Raw genomic sequence first — 19,694 nt, 5'->3', positions numbered from 1 at the left:
ATTTATCAATTATACCTCAATAAAGCTGGAAAAAAATTGTGTTCATGAAGCTTATGTTGGTGACCTCATTCCAAAAGGTTGTTTTCTGACTGAAGTTTAACAAAAGTAACTTATTCACTTCATTATGCTTAACCTTACAAATTTAAGCTCTATATGCCTGCTAATCTGTGTACAAAAACTTAATGATAGATCTGCAGATGCTCTCAACCTGCAATACTCTGGCATCTCTCTCTAAATCCCTCATGTTTCCTCTCTTAGCTCAAACATAGGTTACAGATTAAGAGTTTAAGAAGGTCGAACTCCCAGATGCAGGAGCTGATGCCCTATTCATTCCATCGGCTAGAATGGTTTTGAATATGTTTGCTTTATTTTAAATGACAAACACAAACTATATTAAATAATCCACAAGAATTAACAGAGGTGTTTTACATCTTACAGTCCACAGCAAAAACTCTATATTGGATATGTCTGTTCCCCAAAGTCCTTTCTCTTACAAATCATAACTGGAGATTTTTCTCTTTCTCTTTTTTTCCTAAATTCATTAGAATGTGTTTTAACAGATTTTTCAATAAGAAGAAAATATGTTAGGAATATCATGGATCTTAGTCATCTCGGTTATCCTGCAGTACTCCCAGAACACCATCCTATTTAAAATTCTTAAAACATGTTATTTGTATGTAATAACAAAACTTGCATATATTCAAGTATAACAATACTTGAATAGTGAATATAACGTGCTATACAATTTTCCAAGCTGTTTACAAGTATTATCATACTGATAATACCAGTAGGTAGGTACTATTATTAGCCTGAGAGGAGAGCCTGAGAGGAGGGGCTTCAGAAAGTTTAAGTAATAGGAAAAAGGTTATGTAGTAAATTAGGGAAAGAACAGGGTTTTAACCTGCAATTTGAATCCTTTTCAAATTACTAATCCCCAGAATGTCTAGGTTGTACACATACGGCTTTCCAGAATGAACTCTACGTTCTCCAGCCTCCAAGCAGTCACCTATGGCTGGCCATGTAACTAGATCCTGGCAATGAAACTGAAGAGGAAGTGACCTGTGATAGCTTTTGGTTGACTTTCTTAAAAGGTAGCTGGTATGAGTGTTTGCTGTTTTTCTCCCCGTTTTTTCAAGGTGATGCTTGGAATAGAAATTAATAGCTGGAACTCCATATCGGATCATAATGATAGTAAGTTCTATACCATAAGCTTGACCTGGTACAGCCAGTCTTAAAACTACTGTGGGTCCTTCATACTAACTCTCTATTGCTTACATCCCCAATATTTCATGAAAGAGAAATTTAACTTATATCTTGTTTTAGCCACTGTTTTCAGCTCTCTATTAATTATAATAGCTGAATTTAATCCTTACTGATAGATTTCTTAGGTTATATTGAAAAATAATATAAAATTAATGTATTTGAGAATACTGGACTACATATATATATTGATATTTACTGTAATAAAGTTAAAACTAAGGAATTAAAAATATGTATTAGCTAATTTAAAATGACAATAATAAACCCATTACATGTTAATATACTTCATGAAGAACAATTATATTTTCCAAAGCAAAAATGAAATGAGAAAAGTAACATTCTTAATTGTCTGGCTTAATAGAAGAGACACTGGATGGATTCTTGCATCTGCTGTTGAATTTAATTTATTGCCATATGATTTATTGGTTAAAGTATATAAACAAAATCTAGCCTCACAGAAATATGCATTTGGAAAAGAGAGGAGTATCTTAATATTTTTGGATAATTATAGATATTTTTCTCCAGTACTATTTCAAAACTCAACGAGTGGTAGTTTCTTAAATGTTAGTTGTAGTCAATGAAGCTGAAAGCATATCAATAACCATTTTATCCTGTTATATTAAAATTTATTGGCATATCTTGCATTTTGGATGGATATTTTACCACTTTGGAAAATATTCCACTAAGTAACGAACTTCCACATTTGATACATTTCAATAAAATGAGAAAAAATCATTTTTTAATTTCACAACTAATCTCATCAGGGAAGCCATTGTGTTAGAAGATGTGGTGGTTCCAAATTTTCCAAACTTTTAATATTTATTTGAAAGCTCAAACGTTATCAGTAGCAAAAATTACTGTCAGTTGCTGTCATTGAAGTGATAGGCTTTGTTCATTTTAAAAAGAAAATACCCGCCAGATAACTGGGACTGAATAAACCATTGTTTGTCTGTTGTTCTTCCGAGTAAAAACTGAATTCTGTAAAAAGTAGCTAGTTCAGCCTGCAATTCAATCACACGAGTGCTTTGTTTGTTTGTTTAAGATAACCATCATACCTCAGTGTTCAGCAGAAATGCTTTACATGACCTTCCCATTTTATCACCCCAAATAATAAAAAGATGTGTACTCAAGAATAAATATGCAGTAAAATTCATAAATTCTACTGTTTCATCAGACAAAAACTGGCTTTTTAAAAAATTCTGAGCGAGTCACCCCATGACGTAGAGGTCCCAGCCAAGAGACGTAGGCTGAGGGCAAGGAGAACGCAGAACAAGAAATGGAAACGGAAGGAATTTCTTTCAGCCTAATACACATACATATCTCCCCGTGTTAGGTATCCTTGTATATATTATAAATTAAGTAGCATTCTCCTTTTTTCCTCCTTTCTCTTCTCTCCTACTTTGAGATACGGAGAGTTGGCGGTGGTGAACTTTATAATCTGGTACTGAGAACGCAGGTTATCAAGGTGAGATTATGAGTGACCCGGATATTTGATTTTTATTTTTGAGGCTGTCCTACCTTCGTCGTGGAACTGAAACACCAGCTTTTCTCTGTTCTCAAGCAGGCTGAATTCCCAACCGGAAGTTACCCCAGCCAAGGGCTCTCCCGCTCGTTCTTCGGTTTTCCAGTTTGCGGACTGCAGATTTTGGGACCTCTCGCTCTCCATACTCACGTAACCAATTCCGCGAGCTCTGCCGTCAAAGAGCGCGAGAACCTGAGAGCGGGAAGTGTAACTTCCGGTGGGAAACCGCGGGCTGAGTTCTGAGGAGAGCGGCTGTTTCGCGTCCACTGTGAAGGTAGGCCTACCTCAAAAAAACGAAAAGTTTAGGTATTCCATTTGTTATTGTCTCTAGGTCTAGAGTATGTTTATTTCTTTTCTGGTTCACTCATATTTGTATCTCCTCTTGGTTCTGTTTCTCAGGAGGACCTTGCCTATTACACCCAGCTTCATGATTATGGTCCGTGAGTCACTTTAGACTCAAGCTTAGACTCTCTTTCTCTAGCCCTTCCTGTGAATTTTGTAAGCAACCAATTCCTAGTATTAAATATTCCCTTTTAATGTAGTAGAGAAGTTTTTCTATTTCACAACTGAAGCTGGACTGATGCAAATAAATTGTTCTAATATCACCCCAAATTATAATTACTTGTTTTGTAGTTGTTTTCAGTAACACAATTTTATGTTCCTTCTGACCCGAGTCAAATAATTACTTGAAATCTCAGTAGAATACTTTCTTTAAAAAGTGATGAATTTATTTTAATTTATCAGAAAATGTAGATTGTATATAAAACATGCATCTCCTATATTTCCATGAAGTTTCTACATTTTACCACATTGCTTCACGTTTTTAAAAACAAACATAAGTTAGAGATGGCTGAATTTCCAGAGTACTGTACCCTGACACTCCCTTACTTCACTGCATCACACTGTGTTCTGCCTTTTCAGAAGTAACTAATATTAAGAATTTGATAGTGACTTGGAGTCATATTATTCCGTGGTACACTGGTATGTATTTAGAAACAGTATAGACTTGTGTATTTCAAATTGTGTATAGATGACAAAATACTGTACAAATTATTGGCAACTTGCGTTTTCATACAATTCTGTAATTTCAGACATTTAGCGTTACTGCTACATGCACCTCTAATTTATTTACCAAAGTTGCATTATATAAGTATTCAAAAATGTGTATATTTCCTTGCAGGTAATGGACAATTAAAACGTTTCCAATTTTTTAAAACATTCTATAATAAATACTCTTTTTTTATATGCACATGTGCAACAATTTATCTGATGTACTCTACATACTTTAAATGGCCAGATCAAAGTGAATGCAAACCATTACTTTTGGTAGCTATTCCTAAATAACTCTACAAAATAGTTGTTGTCAGTTCAAACTTTCAGCAACAGTGTATGAGAATTTTCTTTCTGCATATTTCTGTCCAAAACTTGGAGATGATTTTCTGTTAGATTGTGTGTCTTTTTTATTGATCTATGTGAATGCTTTTTATAGTCTCAATAATAACATAATTCTTGCAAACATTTTGTTCTACTTTGTGACTAAGCTTTTTTTTTTTTAAACTTCTTTATTGGAGTATAATTGCTTTACACTGGTGTGTTAGTTGCTGCTGTATAACAGAGTGAATCAGCTATACGTATACATATATCCCCATATCCCCTCCTTCTTGGTCTCCCTCCCACCCTACGTATCCCACCCCTCTAGGTGGTCACAAAGCACCGAGCTGATGTCCCTGTGCTATGTGGCTGCTTCCCACGTGACTAACTTTTAATTTTAGAGTGTCTTTAGTTGAACATGCATTAATTTAATGTAGTCTAATTTATACATCTTTAGTTTTTACTTTATCTTTTTCAAGAAATGCTTCCATTCTCCAAGACCGATCAGATATTCTCTCTCCCCCCCCACTTTTTAAAAAAAAAAAAAACCCCAAGATTTAGTCTTTTTTTCTCTCTCAAATTTAAGTCTTTAACCTACCAGGAATTAATTTTATGTATGGCTTAGGTGGAATTCTAATTTTCTTATATTTTGTTTTTCTGTATGGACATTAACTACTCTAACATCATTTGTTATACATACGGTCCCTGACTTTTTTTTTTTAATTGAAGTATATTTGATTTACAATGTTGTGTTAGTTTCTGGTGTACAGCAAAGTGAATCAGTTATACATACATTAAAAAAATTTTTTTTCATTATGGGTTATTACAGGATATTGGATATATATATTGAGCTATACAGTAGGACCTTGTCTATTTAATATATAGTAGTTTGTAGCTGCAATAAGTTCATTTGTGTCATATTTTAGATTCCACATGTAAGTGATATCATATGGTATTTGTCGTTCTCTTTCTGACTTCACTTAGTATGGTAATCTCTAGTTCCATCCCCGTAGCTGCAGATGGCATTATTTCATTCTTTTTTATAGCTGAGTAGTTTTCCATTGTGTATATATGTACCACATCTTCTTTATCCATTCATCTGTCGATGGACATTTAGGTTGCTTCCATGTCCTGGCTGTTGTAAATAGTGTTGCTGTGAACGTTGGGGTGCGTGGTCCTGGACTTCCATTGGTTCAATCTAACAGTTTTTTAGCTTTACTATGGTGGGAGAGCAATACACATTCAGTAGAAATTGCACTTTGAATTTTGATCTTTTCCCAGGCTAGTAATACATGGTAAGATATTCTCTCATGTTGTGGCAACGAGCTGCAGCTCCCAGTCAGCCATGTATGTGATCATGAGGGTAGGCACCAATACACTTACACCATTCTGTACGCAGACAGCCATTCTGTTTTTCACTTTCAGCACTGCATTCAATAAATTACATGAGATAGTCAGTACTTTATTATAAAATAAGCTTTGTGTTACATGATTTTGATTGACTATAGGCTAATGTGAGTGTTCTGAGCACGTTTTAAGGTAGGCTAGGCTAAGCTATAATGTTCATTTGGTTAGGTGTATCAAACGCACTTTGGGCTTATGATATTTTCAACTTCCAACAGGTATATCAGGACATAACTCCATTGTAAGTTGAGGAAGATCTGTATAGATCATATTTGAGTTTTTACTGTTTTTGGCTGTAATGGATAGTGTTGCCATGAACAGTCACGTGCATGTTTTTGGAGAATATAAATACACATTTTGGATGGATATATAGCTAGGATTGGAATTACTAGCATATATGGCTTATATGCATATGTCCAGCTTTGAGATATTGCCAAATACTTTTCCAAAGTGGTTATAAGCATTTACCTTTCTCTCTAACGTGAGTTCTTGTTTCTCTACTCATTGATTTTTAATATATATGACAAACCAATTTATGGTTGTCATTTATATTGATTTGTAAGAATCCTTTATTATTTATAATATTTTATATTTTCTAAATTTCCTTCTTAGCTTTTAGAATTTGTATATTAGAATTTTATATGTAGAAATTCATGTAAGCTACATTTCATGGCAGTTTTTATATTTGTTTTCCAGTTCCATAGTTTTTACTTCTCAATCTAATTTGTCTGGGTCCTCAAACAAAAAGTTAATATTAAGTGGTGATAAAGAACAACATTGCTTTATTCCCAATTTCACTGTGAACTCTGAAAAATTCATTTTAAAGTGTTCAGTTTTACGTTTCTCAACAATATTTATTATCAGGTTAGGAAAGTTTCCTTTTATTCCTACTTGGCTAAGAAATTCTTTTCATTGTCAATAGAGCTTAAAAGTTATTTAATTATTTTTTTGCATGTATTGGAATGAGCATATGTTTTATTTCCTTTAATCCAGTAAGAAATTATATTTTCTGGTATTAAATTACCCTCGCCTTTTAAAAATGAACCATACTTTATGAAAATGTTATTTCCCCCTGCTTAAAATGTTATTTCCTCATTTTTGCTGTATTTGTTATACTTGTTATTTATGATTTTTGTATCAATCTCTGCAAAATCAGTCTTTCTTTCTGGTATTGGTTCTTGTCCAAATTTTTACTAGACCCATAATATTAGTTGAATACCTTTTCCTTTAGTTTTTTCCTATAAAATAATTTCTGCATGTTAATAATTATGATCTGTTCCTTAAGGTTCAACGCTCAACAGTTTACTATTGGGGAGAAAAGTAAACTGAGTATATGTACTCTTTGGGTAAAATATAGGGAAAATAATACATCTATTATTAATTTCATTTTGTCAATCAGATTTTTATCTTTTACAAATTGATATTATTAATTTATATTTTTACTTAAAGTGACACATTCCATCTAAGTAATTTGTTCATAGCATTTATTTATAATGCTGTAAATATATGCTACACTATATATATAAAAATATTACAATTTTTCATGACATATTTTTACTGGTGGTTTTATTTCTTTTTCATCTATATTTCTGGAAGTTGGCCTGTTGTGCTTTTTTTTAAATGAATATATTTCCATCCAGTTGATCGTTTCTATTCTGTTTATTTAGCCTCCATTTCATTAATATTTGCTTCTTTTTATTATTTCCTGCCCCCTAATTTCCCTTAGGTTTACTTTTTTTTAGCCTAGCATTTTAAGGCCAGTGCTACAGTCCTTTATTTAGAAAAGTGGTAGGTGATGAATAAATGCTTAGGCTTTGGAATCAGCTATATCAGAGCTCCCACCTAGTAAATGCATGACTTTAAGGAAGGAGTAAAACCTCTTTAGACCTTAGGTTCCTTACATGCAGAAGGTGAAAACAATTACCTTCCCATGAGGCTATAGTGAAAGTTAAATGAAAAAATTTATATGAAGGGCTTCACATAGAGCCCACTGTATGGGTACATTTGTTATTCACCTTACTTTTAAGACAAACAAGAATTAATGTGCATGTTAATAATGAGAATTTTCTTAATGTTTTGTCATTTGTTTCACACTATCAGAGGGTTGTGTGTTCTCTTTTTTTCTTTTTCTTTAAAAATTCAGTAATAGAAATCTACTACACTCGGAATAAATTCACAATTATATGGAGACATTTAATTCTGGTTTATCTTGCTTATCTAAATTGATTGAGATTTGCATGCTTGAAACACATAATGTGATCTTTTTTGTGATGAAAACAAGCCAGTTGGGAGAAAAATATTTTACCACTCTTACAAATATTTGAAGATTCATTTAAACTTTTTAATTTTATTTACTTTTTAATTTTATTTACTTATTTTTTGAGATATAGTTGATATATAATATTATATAAGTTACAGGTATACAATATAGTGATTCAGAACTTTTAAAGGTTATACTCCATTTTTAGTTATTATAAAATAATGGCTGTATTCCCTGTGTTGTGCATTGTATACTTGTAGCTTGTTTTATACATGATAGTTTGTACCTCTTAATGCCCTCGTTAGTTTTTTGAGAAATCTCCATACTGTTTTCCACAGTGGCTGCACCAATTTACATTCTCACCAACAGTGTATGAGGGTTCTCTTTTCTCCACATCCTGACCAATGATTTATTATTTGTATTCTTTTTAATAATAGCCATTCTGACATGTGTGTGGTGATATCATATTGTGGTTTTGATTTGCATTTCCCTAATGATTAGTGATGTTGAACACCTTTTCATGTGCCTGTTGGCTGTCACAGTGTTCTGTTTGAAAAGATATCTATTCAGTTCTTCACATTTTTTAATTGGGTTGTTTGGTTTTTTTTTTTTTTTGCTGATCAGTTGTATGAATTGTTTCTATATTTCGGATATTACTCCCTTATCAGTCATATCATTTGAAAATATTTTCTCCCATTCTGTAGATTGTCTTTTCATTTTGTCAGTGGATTCATTTGCTTTGCAAAAGCTTTTAAATTCAATTAAGTCCCATTTGTTTATTTTTGCTTTTATTTCCTTTGCTTTAGGAGACAGATCCAAAAAAAAAATATTGCTATGATTTATGTCAAAAAGAGTGTTCTGCCTGTTTTCCTCTAGGAGTTTTATGGTATCCAGTCATATGTTTAGGTCTTTAATTCATTTTGAGTTTATTTTTTATGTGATGTTAGAGAATGTTCTCATTTCATTCTTTTACATGTAGCTGTTCAGTTTTTCTCACACCACTTATTAAAGAGACTGTCTTTTCTCCATTGTATATTCTTGTATCCTTTGTCATAGATTAATTGTCCATAAGTACATGGATTTATTTCTGGACCCTCTATTCTGTTCCAGTGTCTGTTTTTTTTTGTGCCAGTACCATACAGTTTTGATTACTGTAGCTTCATAGTCTAGTCTGAAGTCTTAGAGTTGTTATTCCTCCAGCTCTGAATTTCTTTCTAAAGATTGTTAGGCTAATCGAGGTCTTCTGTGTTTCCTTACAAATTTTGAAATTTGTCTAAGTTCTGTGAAAATACCATTGGTATTTTGATATGGATTGCATTGAATCTGTAGATTGCCTTGGGATGTATGGTCATTTTAACAATACTATTCAGTACTATTCTTTCAGTCCAGGGACACCATATATCTTTCCATCTGTTTGTATTGGCTTCCATTTCTTTTATCAGTGTCTTATAGTTATCCAAGTACAGGTTTTAGGCTGTTGTAAATAATGCTGCTATGAACATTGGGGGTGCATATATCTATTTGAATTAATGTTTTAGTCTTTTCCAGATATATGTCCAGGAGTGGGATTGCTGGAGCATATGGGAGCTCAAGTATGTTTATTCCTATGTATTTTTTTCTTTTTGATGTGATGGTAAATGGGATTGTTTCCTTGATTTCTCTTTCTTACAGTTTATTGTTAGTGTGTAATAATGCAGCAGATTTCTGTACATTATTTTTGTATCCTGAAACTTTACCAGATTCATTGACAAGCTCTAGTAGTTTTCTGGTGGTGTCTTTAGAATTTTCTATGTACAATATCATGAAATCTGCAAACTGTGACAGTTACTGCTTCCTTTCCAATTTGGATTTCTTTTATTTCTTTTTCTTCTCTGATTGCTGTGGCTAGGACTTCTAAAGCTATGTTGAATAAAAAGTGGCAAGAGTGGGCATCTTGGGACTTCCCTGGTGGCGCAGTGGTTAAAATTCCCTCTGTCAGTACAGGAGACATGGGTTTGATCTTTGGTCTGGGAAGATCCCACATGCTGTGGAGCAGCTAAGCCCATGCACCACAGCTATTGAACCTGTGCCCTAGGGTCCACGAGCCACGACTGCTGAAGCCCACGTTCCTAGAGCCTGTGCTCTGCAACAAGAGAAGCCACTGCAGTGAGAAGCCTGCACACTGCAAGGAACAGTAGCCCCCTCTCGCCGCAACTAGAGAAAGCCCGTGCGCAACAATGAAGACCCAACACAGCAATCAATCAATCAATCAATAAGCAAGCAAGCAAGCAAGCATCCTTGTCTTATTCCTGATCTTAGAAGAAATGCTTTCAGCTTTTCACTGTTGAATGTGTTAGCTGCGTTTTTGTCATATATGGCCTATATTATTTTGAGGTATGTTCCCTCTATGTCCAGTTTCTGGAAAGTTTTTTTTAATCATAAGAGGATGTTGAATTTTATCAGAAGCATTTTCTGCATCTATTGTGATGATCACATAGTTTTTATTCTTCATTTTGTTAATGTGGTGCTCATATCAGTCGATTTGTAGATATTGAAAAATTCTTGCAACCCTGGGATAAATCCCACTTGATCATAGTGTATGATCCTTTTAATGTATTGTTGGATCCGGTTTGCTAATATTTTGTTGAGGATTTTTGCTTCTATGATCATCAGTGATGTTGGCCTATATTTTTCTTTTTTTTGTTATATCTTTGGTTTTGGTGTCAGGCTGATACTGGCCTCATAGAATGAGTTTGGAAGTGTTCCTTCCTCTGCAGTTTTTTGGAATAGTTTTAGAAGTATAAATGTTAACTGTTCTGTAAATGTTTGGTAGAATTCACATGTGAAGGCAGCTGGTCCTGCACTTTGGTTTGTTGGGAGTTTTTAAATTACTGATTCCCTTTCATTATTGGTAATTGGTCTGTTCATATTTTCTATTTCTTACTGGTTCAGTCTTGGGAGATTATACCTTTCTAGGAATTTGTCAATTTTCTTCTGGTTGTCTATTTTTTGGGGGCATATAGTTGTTCATAGTAGACTCTTATAATCTTCCGTATTTCTGTGGTGTTGATTGTAAATTCTTTTTCATTTCTGATTTTATTGATTTGTCCCTCTCCCTTTTTTTCTTGATGAGTCTGGCAGAGGTTTATTAATTTTGTTTATCTTTTCAAACAACCAGCTTTTAGTTTCACTGATCCCTTTATATTGTTTTTTTAAGTCTCTGTTTCATTTACTTCTGTTGCTTGCAGAAGGAATGTTCTGTATATATCAATTAAGTCCAACTGATCTATTGTGTCATATAAGGCCAGTGTTTTCTTACTGATTTTATGTTTGGATGATCTGTCCATTGATGTTAGTGGAGTGTTAAAGTCTCCTACTGTTATTGTATTATTATGACTTCTCCATTTATCTCAGTTAGGATTTGTTTTAGATACTCCTGTATTGGGGTGTGTATATATTCAGTGTAATATCCCTCTGGTATTCATCCCTTTATGATTATATAATTTCTCTTTGTCTTTTGTTATAAGCTTTGTTTTTAAGCCTATTTCTTCTGATGTGAGTATTGCTTCACACACTTTCTTGTTTCTGTTTGGATAAAATATCTTTTCCAAGCCCTCACTTTCAGTCTCTGTGTTTCTTTAGCTCTGAAGTGAGCCTCTTGTAGGCAGCATATTGAAAGTCTTGGTTTTCTTAATCCAATCAGCTACTCTGTGTCTGTTGATTGGAGCATTTAGTCCATTGACTTTTTTTGAGTTATTGTTAATTTACAGTATTGCATAAGTTTCAGGTGTACAATATACTGGTTCACAATTTTTAAAGATTATACTCCATTTATAGTTGTTACAACATATTGGCTATGTTCCCTGAGCTGTACAATATATCCTTCTAGATTATTCATTTTATACATAAAAGTTTGCACTTCTTAATCACCCACTCCTATCTTGCCCCTCCCTGCTTCTCTCTCCAACTTTTAACCATGAGTTTGTTCTCTGTATCTTCCAGTCTGTTTCTTTTTTGTTGTATTCACTGGTTTGTTGTATTTTTTAGATTCTAAATATAAGTGATAACATAGTATTTGTTTTTGTCTGTCTGACTTATTTCACTAAACATAATGCCCTCCAAGTCCAACCGTGTTGTTCCAAATGGCACAATTTCATTCTTATGGCTGAGTGGTAGTCCGTTGTATATACATACCATATCTTCTTTATGCATTCATCTGTTGATGGACATTTACTTTGGCCGCTGTGAACATTGGGGTGTACGTATCTTCTTGATTTAGTGTTTTGGTTTTCTTTGCCCTGTGGCTGGTTATGGCAGCTTGTTGGTAAGGCTGGTCTCAAGGTTAGGGCAGGCTCACTGGTGAGCAGGGCCCACACCTTGCAGGTCCCAGAGCAGTTGCTGGCTTGCTGGTGGGTAGGCTGGGTCTACAGGCTGCCAGGCTGTCGTTTCCTGGGGTTGGTGTCCACCCACTTGTGGGTGAAGGTGGTTCTGAGGATAAGAAAGGCTTGCTGCTGGGCAGGGCCTGGGATTCTGGGGCTGGTGCCTGGCCCCTTGTGTTTGGGGATGAGTCCCTGGGTGTTTGGCTTCAGTGCCCTTGGTGTCCCAGTTCTAGTGCCTGCACACTGGTGTGTGGGGATGACACCTGGGCCCTTTAGTGGACAGGATATTGATCAGGGTCATCTGTGGGATAGAGGGTATTAGGCAGCCTGTCTGCTGGTGGGTGGGGTTGTGTCCCCACCTAGTTAGTTGCTTTGCCTGAGGCATCCCAACATTGTTGCCAACAGGCTCTTGGGCTTTGGTGGGCCTGGGTCCTGATGTTAATAAATCTAGAGGAGGCATTCCAGAATGGCACTTACCAGTACCGGTGTCCACATTGTAGAATGAGCTCCATCCATCCAAAAATGGATGTCACTCATGTCTGTATGCCTAGGGTGAGCTCCAGTTGTCCTGACACTGTGGGAGACGCTCCAAGATCAGCAGGTACGTTTGACCCAGGCTCCTTTCAAATTACTCCTTCTGCCCTGGGTCCCAGAGTGTGTGAGGACCTGTGTGCACCATTTAGGAATGGAGTCTCTGTTTCACACAGTCCTCAGGCACTCCCAGAGATGAGCCCTACTGGCCTTCAAAGCCAGATGTTGTGGAGGCTTTTCTTCCTGGAACAGGATGCCTGGGGTAGGGAGCCTGATATGGGATTCAGACCCCTCACTCCTTGGGGAGAACCTTTGCAATTGTAATTATTCTCCTGTTTGTGGGTTGGCCACCTGGGGCTATGGAACTTGATTGTCCGGCTACTCTGCCCTTCTTACATATGTTGTTGTGGTTCCTTCTTTATATATTTAATTGTAGAAGTTTTTTTTTTTTGTTAGGTTCTGGTTTCTTTCATCCAGCGTTGTTTTGCCAATAGTTATAATTTTGGTGTGCCAATGAGAGGAGGTCTTTCTACTCTGCCACCTGATCCACTGACATTTAAAGCAGTTAATGATGGTGGAGTAAAAGGATGTGGAGCTCAACTCCCGCCACAAATAAACCAAAACGACATCTACATGTGGAACAACTCTCACTGAAACTTACTGCAAATTGGCTGAAGGACTACTGTACAAATAAGGCTGTAGAAAAGATATACATGTAATTGTGTAGGATGGGAGGAAAAGCAATAGGGATAGGATCTGTGCCCCTGGCAGTGGGCTGAGAGGAAAAGGGAGATTGCATGGGGGAATTACCCGCCGCTTCCCCCACCCCAGGTTGTGAGCAGGTTGAGCCACCGACTGGGCCTCCCAGTACTGGGGTCTTACACATAGGAGACAAGCTCTGTGGTATGTGGAGAACCAGTGGGACAGATAGGCTTGAGAAAGTTGGACTCAACTCCTGAGGAGTATGTGGGTGCTGGGTTACTGTCAGGCCGGGTGGAGAGATTCCTTCCCTAGTGTCTGCCAGGTTACCCTTTGTTTTTTTTTGCAAGGGTACCCTTGATTGCCTTGCTGTGCTTCCCTGCCCTATTTGAACTAAAGCCCTGGTCCAGCTCACTCTGCACCAGAGGACCTTAGCAATATTTTCTTGCATATATCTCCTCAGGAGAGGGGAAAAAATAAAAAGGGACTACATCAAACTTTAAAGTTTTTCACGAAAAGGAACCTATCAACAAAATGAAAAGGCTACATACTAAATGAGAGAAGACAGTTTCTAATGATACATCTGATAAGAGATTAATATCCAATGTATACAAAGAACACATACAAGTCAACAAATCAAAGAACTCGATTAAAAACTGGTCAAAAGGACTGAATAGACATTTTTCCAATGAAGACATATAGATGGCTAACAGGCACATGAAAAGATGCCCAGTGTCACTAATTATTAGAGAAATGCAAATCAAAACCACAATGAGATATCACCTCACAACTGTCAAAATGGCTATAATCATAAGAACACAGATTGGGACTTCCCTGGTGGTGCAGTGGTTAAGAATCCGACTGCCAACACAGGGGACATGGGTTCGAGCCCTGGTCCGGGAAGACCCCACATGCCACAGAGCAACTAAGCCCCTGCACCACAACTACTGATCCTGCGCTCTAGAGCCCGAGAGCCACAACTGCTGAGCCCACATGCTGCAACTATTAAAGCCCGTGTGCCTAGAGCCTGTGCTCTGCAACAAGAGAAGCCACTGCAATGAGAAGCCTGCGCACTGCAACGAAAAGTAGCCCCTGCTTGCCACAGCTAGAGAGCCCACGCACAGCAGTGAAGACCCAACGCAGCCAATAAATAAATAGATAGATAAAATAAGATTACTTAAAAAAAAAAAAAAGAACAGAGATAAAAAATGTGGGCAAGGGTGTGGAAAACAGGGAGCCTTTGGACAGTGTTGGTGGGGATATAAATTGGCGCAGCCCCTATGGAAAACAGTACGGAGGTTCCTCCAAAATCTAGAAGTAAAACTACCATGTGATCCAGCAATTCCATACCTGGGTATATATCTGCAAGAAATGAAAACACTAATTTGAAAAGATACATGCACCCAATGTTCACAGCAATACTATTTACAGTAAACAAGACATGGACACAATCCAAGTGCCCATCAACAGACAAATGGATAAAGAAAATGTGGTATATGTATGTATAATGGAATATTATTCAGCCATAAATAAGAGTGAAGTTCTGCCATTTGCAACAATGTTGAATGACTCAAGAATGCTATGCTTAGTGAAATAAGTCAGACAAAGAGAAATACTGTGTGATATTACTTATATATGGAATCTAAAAAATAATACCAGTGAATGTATATGCAAAAGAGAAACAGACTCACAGTTATACAAAACAAACTAGTGGTTACCAAAGGGGAGAGGGAAAGGAGGAGGGACAAATTAGGAGTATGGGATTAAGAGATACAAACTACTATGTCTAAAATAGATAAGCAACAAGGATATTTTGTATATCATAGGGCATTATAGTCATTATAATAACTTATAATGGAGTATAATCTGCAAAAACACTGAATCTGTATGCTGTATACTGAAACTAATATAATCAATCAACTCTACTTCAATAAAAAGTAAAGTAAAATAATTATTGAGAGATATGTACTTGTTTCCATTTATTACTTGTTTTTGTAATTCTTCTCTGTTCATTTCTTCTTTTTGTTTCTTCCCTTGTGGTTTGATGATTTTCTTTAGTACTGTGCTTGTGTTCCTTTCTGTAAATAGAAAGTTTTTGCATATCTGTTACAGGTTTTTGATTTGTGGTTACCATGTGGTTCATATATGTTGGTGTATAATTATATCTACTTGTTTTAAGCTGGTAGTTATTTAAGTTCAAATGCATTCTGAAGATCTATATTTTTTGCTCCCCTCTCCCACATTTTGTTTCTGATGTCATATTTTACATCTTCATGCTTATTCCTTGACTGTTTATTTTAGTTATTGTTGCTTTTACATTATTTTGTTTTTTAATCTATGTACTGGCATATTTAAGTGGTTGGTCCTCAGTCCTTATATAATATTTGCCTTTCCTAGTGGAATTTTCCCTTTCCTATAGATTCTTCTTTTCCACTTAGAGAATAACAAAAACTAACAGCAGAGGTCCTTTCACTGGGCCAAACCTAATGCTTAAATCAAATGCAACATCAGTAAGTACTCAGGGGAAAAAATAGGTGGCAGGTGTTCACAGTTTTCAGAATTTCATTTTGATGCCTGAAATTTTAGTTCTTCTACTCTATATTGTTACCTTAATTCTCTGGTGCCCCTAAACTTGGTTCTTAAAATATAATTAGTATTGTTTAGGTTTTTTCCAGAGGAAAGAAGGTTGCTATTACTTGCATATCCTAAAGAGACTTATAAGTATATTCTTTATACATATTATAAGTAAAAATTATGAAGGATTTGAGTGGCACATATAATTGTTCTCTCTTTTCTGATTTTAAAGTAATTCTAAGTTTAAATCACATCCCCGAGATGGTAAGGGCAGTGGTGTGAACAGTTCAAACCTTCTGATGTCAGACTCCTTTATGCCAAGTTAAGTACTGTATCAGTCAGAGTTCAGTCACAAGAGAGGAACCCACACTATGAGGATAATCATGAGTTATGAAGATGTAGCTATTAGGGCTGGGGCTTGCAGGAAAGAGGTGGCATTAATAAACCTACAGGTTTTGAATAGGTCCCATGGATCTAGGACTCAGGCTAGGATTCAGGGATTTGGTAGAAGACTCAAGGACCTGGGACTCAGAACTAAGAAAGTTAAGATGCTTGGTAGCTGTGCCAGTATCTGTGAGGCTGAAAAGTAATGTCCATTAGGGAGTATATATAATATACAATTGTATGTAAAGACAAAAGTGTATGTATGTATATATAGTAATATGCAGACTGAGGTTTACTTTCTTGTCATGGTGAGAGCTGTTAATGATGCAACACTGACATGAACAGCGACAAAATATTTCCCATGTATCTAGTCTCCCTCTAGTTCTTTCTGTTAGCAGAAACAAATAATAAGGGGACTGGCAAAGAAGAAATGGGATTTGTAGGTTCCCATTCCCTGTGTGACAAAGTACAAAGGGGAAGGGTGTTTAGAATTGAGAGATAGCAAATTAAAAGTGCACACACACACACACATACACACACCTTCATGAGCTGTGCCTTTGCTCAGGAAACACAGAGTAATTTCAAGAAAAATTAACCACTAAGTTGCTTAAAATAACGGAAAGTAAAAGTGTTCTAGGAATTAACATATTTTACTGATTGTTTAATTGGTAATGTTTATGATCCAGAATAATATCTCTGGGGTTTTCTGTCAGTGATCTGTGACACATGCTGTAACATGTCTACCACCAGGAAACTAAAACTTAAAACATGAGAAATTTCATAGGTTTTGGATTTTTTTTTGAAATCACAAATTTTGGCTTTTTAGATGGAGTTGGAACGTTTTTCTCTTTTTCCTTAGGTGAAATCAGAACATTTTGTATATTTTCCTTAGGTAACATCTCAACATTTTGCCCTTCTTACTGAGGTTAAGTCTGAGCTCTTTTCCCTTTTTGCTTAGCTGATCTTTTTTGTCTCTTAAACAACAAAAGCAACAAACAAAATAATAAAACAAAAAAAGGACTCAAGCAAAATAGCAGCAGGTAACTCTTGCCTTTCATGTTTTCTTCCTTTTTGCCAGAGGGTGGGCCACTATCAACACTGCCTCCACTACCTTTTACCAGGCATTTGGGTGGGTCCCACTCGGAGTTGCAGTGGCAGTGATGTCTGTTGTTACAGACTCCGTTCATATTGCAGATCTTAGGTGAACAACCACTTTCAAAACTGGGCCTAAAAATACACTTCCTTCCGATGCAGATATGTTCTGTACCACACTCTGTACCATCTTTCACTTCACCAATATCAGGTATGGTCATCCCAAGATGGTAGTCTGTACCCCAGCAGTCGACTCCGTTGATGTGAGTCCAATGCACAGTAGAATGATCTCTCAGGAGGGGAATTTCTCTCACGTTCTCACACTGAATCCTCCCACACAGGATATCTGGGATTCTGCATTGTATATATGAAGTGCTTGTGAGACCACAGTTACCAAAACGGTCACCTCGGGTATTCACTTCCCTGTAGCAAGTCTCGTTTGTGCTCCTGGCCTCCTTGCCAAAAATTTCTCTACACTGTTCATTGCGGTTATTGCATCTCTTTTCATAGCAGTAACCACCACCTGTGCAAGGGGTCCCATCCTGCATATACACATCTTCTGGACACTGATAGGATGTCCCATCACACCACTCTGGAAGATCACATTCATTTTCTTCTTTTCTACACGTGTAACCTGCTGGCATCAAGTCACAGTTTTTGCAGCAAAGGCCAAAAGCACAAGCAGCCCCGAGTCTCAGAGTGCAGTCTGGCTGACAGCAGGGATCTTTCGCACACATATGCGTGGGACCACAGTCACACTCTTCTCCTTCATCAACCACGCTGTTCCCACAGCGCGCCTGTGTGAAGATACTCTCTGGATTTGGTGAAATGTGCAAACACTTTATTTTTGCAACAGTGTTCCAATATGCAGCATAACTGCAGTTGCTGAATCGAGTTGCCAGAGATTTACTTGGAAACATTATGCATGCTTTAGCCCCACACGTACATGTGTTTTCATCGTGTTGCATACCCAGATTATGACCAATCTCGTGTGACACAATATATGCAAAATCATACAATTTATCATCTGTAAAACTATCAACTCCACAATTATAACGTTGTTGACATACGGTTCCAACATAGGCTAAGCCAAGTAGGGTACCAAAATTTTCCTTTACAAAAACATGTGCAATATCATGTGGCAAGCGGGTATTAAAACTCTTTTTCTTCCATTGACAAAATTCTCGCAAGAGATTACGTATGTTTTCTGTTGGAAGGAGGTTTTCTTTAGACCAGATCTCGATTCCAGTCAAAACCACATTAACATCCAGTAGTTGTAAAAAGTTCCCTATTTCATTGACAACAAGGCATACTTCATACTGCACATTTGAGGTATTACTTTGGTGATGAAGATACCGATTGTGGTCTACCACCACTGCCAGTTCAAGGAAACGCCTGTGGGTCCACCAGCCTTCATACCCACTTTGCTTCAAAGTGTAATTAACACTTTCTTGAAACTTCAGTTGTCGTGCTATTTCTTCATCTGTTAATCCACATCTTCTGGGTGGAAATTCTGTCTCTCCATATTCCATCTGATATAGCAGATGTTCAAATGAGGTAGAAAGACTTTTGGGCTTGATTTCATAAACAACATTATTTATCTGTAATATTCCTTGTAAGCCCATCAAACATGTACTGAGGGCAACCAGGGATTCTGGGACCCCCTCCACGTAACCCTGATAGTAGCAGTCATTTTGGATAAAAGGCTTGTCCTCCAGGAGAGCATGCTGGTTTGTGTAGGTGAACACTGGGAGGTGTTTAGAGAACAAAAGCTTGTTGACCTTCATGTGAAGAACGTGTCTCTGGCCCCCAAAACGCAGGCTGTAAGAGAGCCAGCCAGGAGGCTTCATGCCTCTGCCAGTGTGTGTTATCCTCAAGGGTATGATCACTTCTGGAGGACCATGGTGTTGGGAGTGCCCAATATAGAATGATCCAGAAAGGAGCAGAAACACCCCAAACCAGAGCAGCAGGAGAGTGATCCTCACACGCACCAAGGCCTTATCCATGACCATTACGGCGCCACGATATGGAGCCAGTGGTGAGAGCAAAAGTGTGTAGAGCAGGATGCGTCACTGTTCTGTCTCATCCCTGTAAGCTGACTGTATGCAGCACTGACCTTTAATCTGTTTTCTGTCAAGAGTCACACTGCCAGAGCTGTAGCACTAAAACAAAAAAAAAAGAGCAGAGACAGGGCTGGGAGTCATGAGCAAACCAAGACAGAGGGGGAAGAGAAGGGCGT

The 19,694-nt window shown here is 36.8% G+C and overlaps 1 protein-coding gene across 1 annotated transcript; it reads right to left on the bottom strand.

The window, feature by feature from the left end:
* Nucleotides 1-17,350: 17,350 nt before the first annotated feature.
* LOC103004853 (disintegrin and metalloproteinase domain-containing protein 25-like) lies at nucleotides 17,351-19,467 on the bottom strand (the record flags this gene model as incomplete). Its single annotated transcript, XM_028169211.2, is given in 2 exon segments — nucleotides 17,351-17,383; nucleotides 17,386-19,467. Coding segments are annotated over 2 exon segments (2,115 nt in total), but the record flags the coding sequence as incomplete, so codon positions are not given.
* Nucleotides 19,468-19,694: the final 227 nt, after the last annotated feature.

The sequence above is a fragment of the Balaenoptera acutorostrata genome, chromosome 6 (genome assembly GCF_949987535.1).
Source record: "Balaenoptera acutorostrata chromosome 6, mBalAcu1.1, whole genome shotgun sequence".
In the NCBI taxonomy this organism is placed as follows: domain Eukaryota; kingdom Metazoa; phylum Chordata; class Mammalia; order Artiodactyla; family Balaenopteridae; genus Balaenoptera; species Balaenoptera acutorostrata.
The sequence above is the reverse complement of the archived record's forward strand: the minus strand, read 5'-3'. Positions and strand labels throughout refer to the sequence as shown.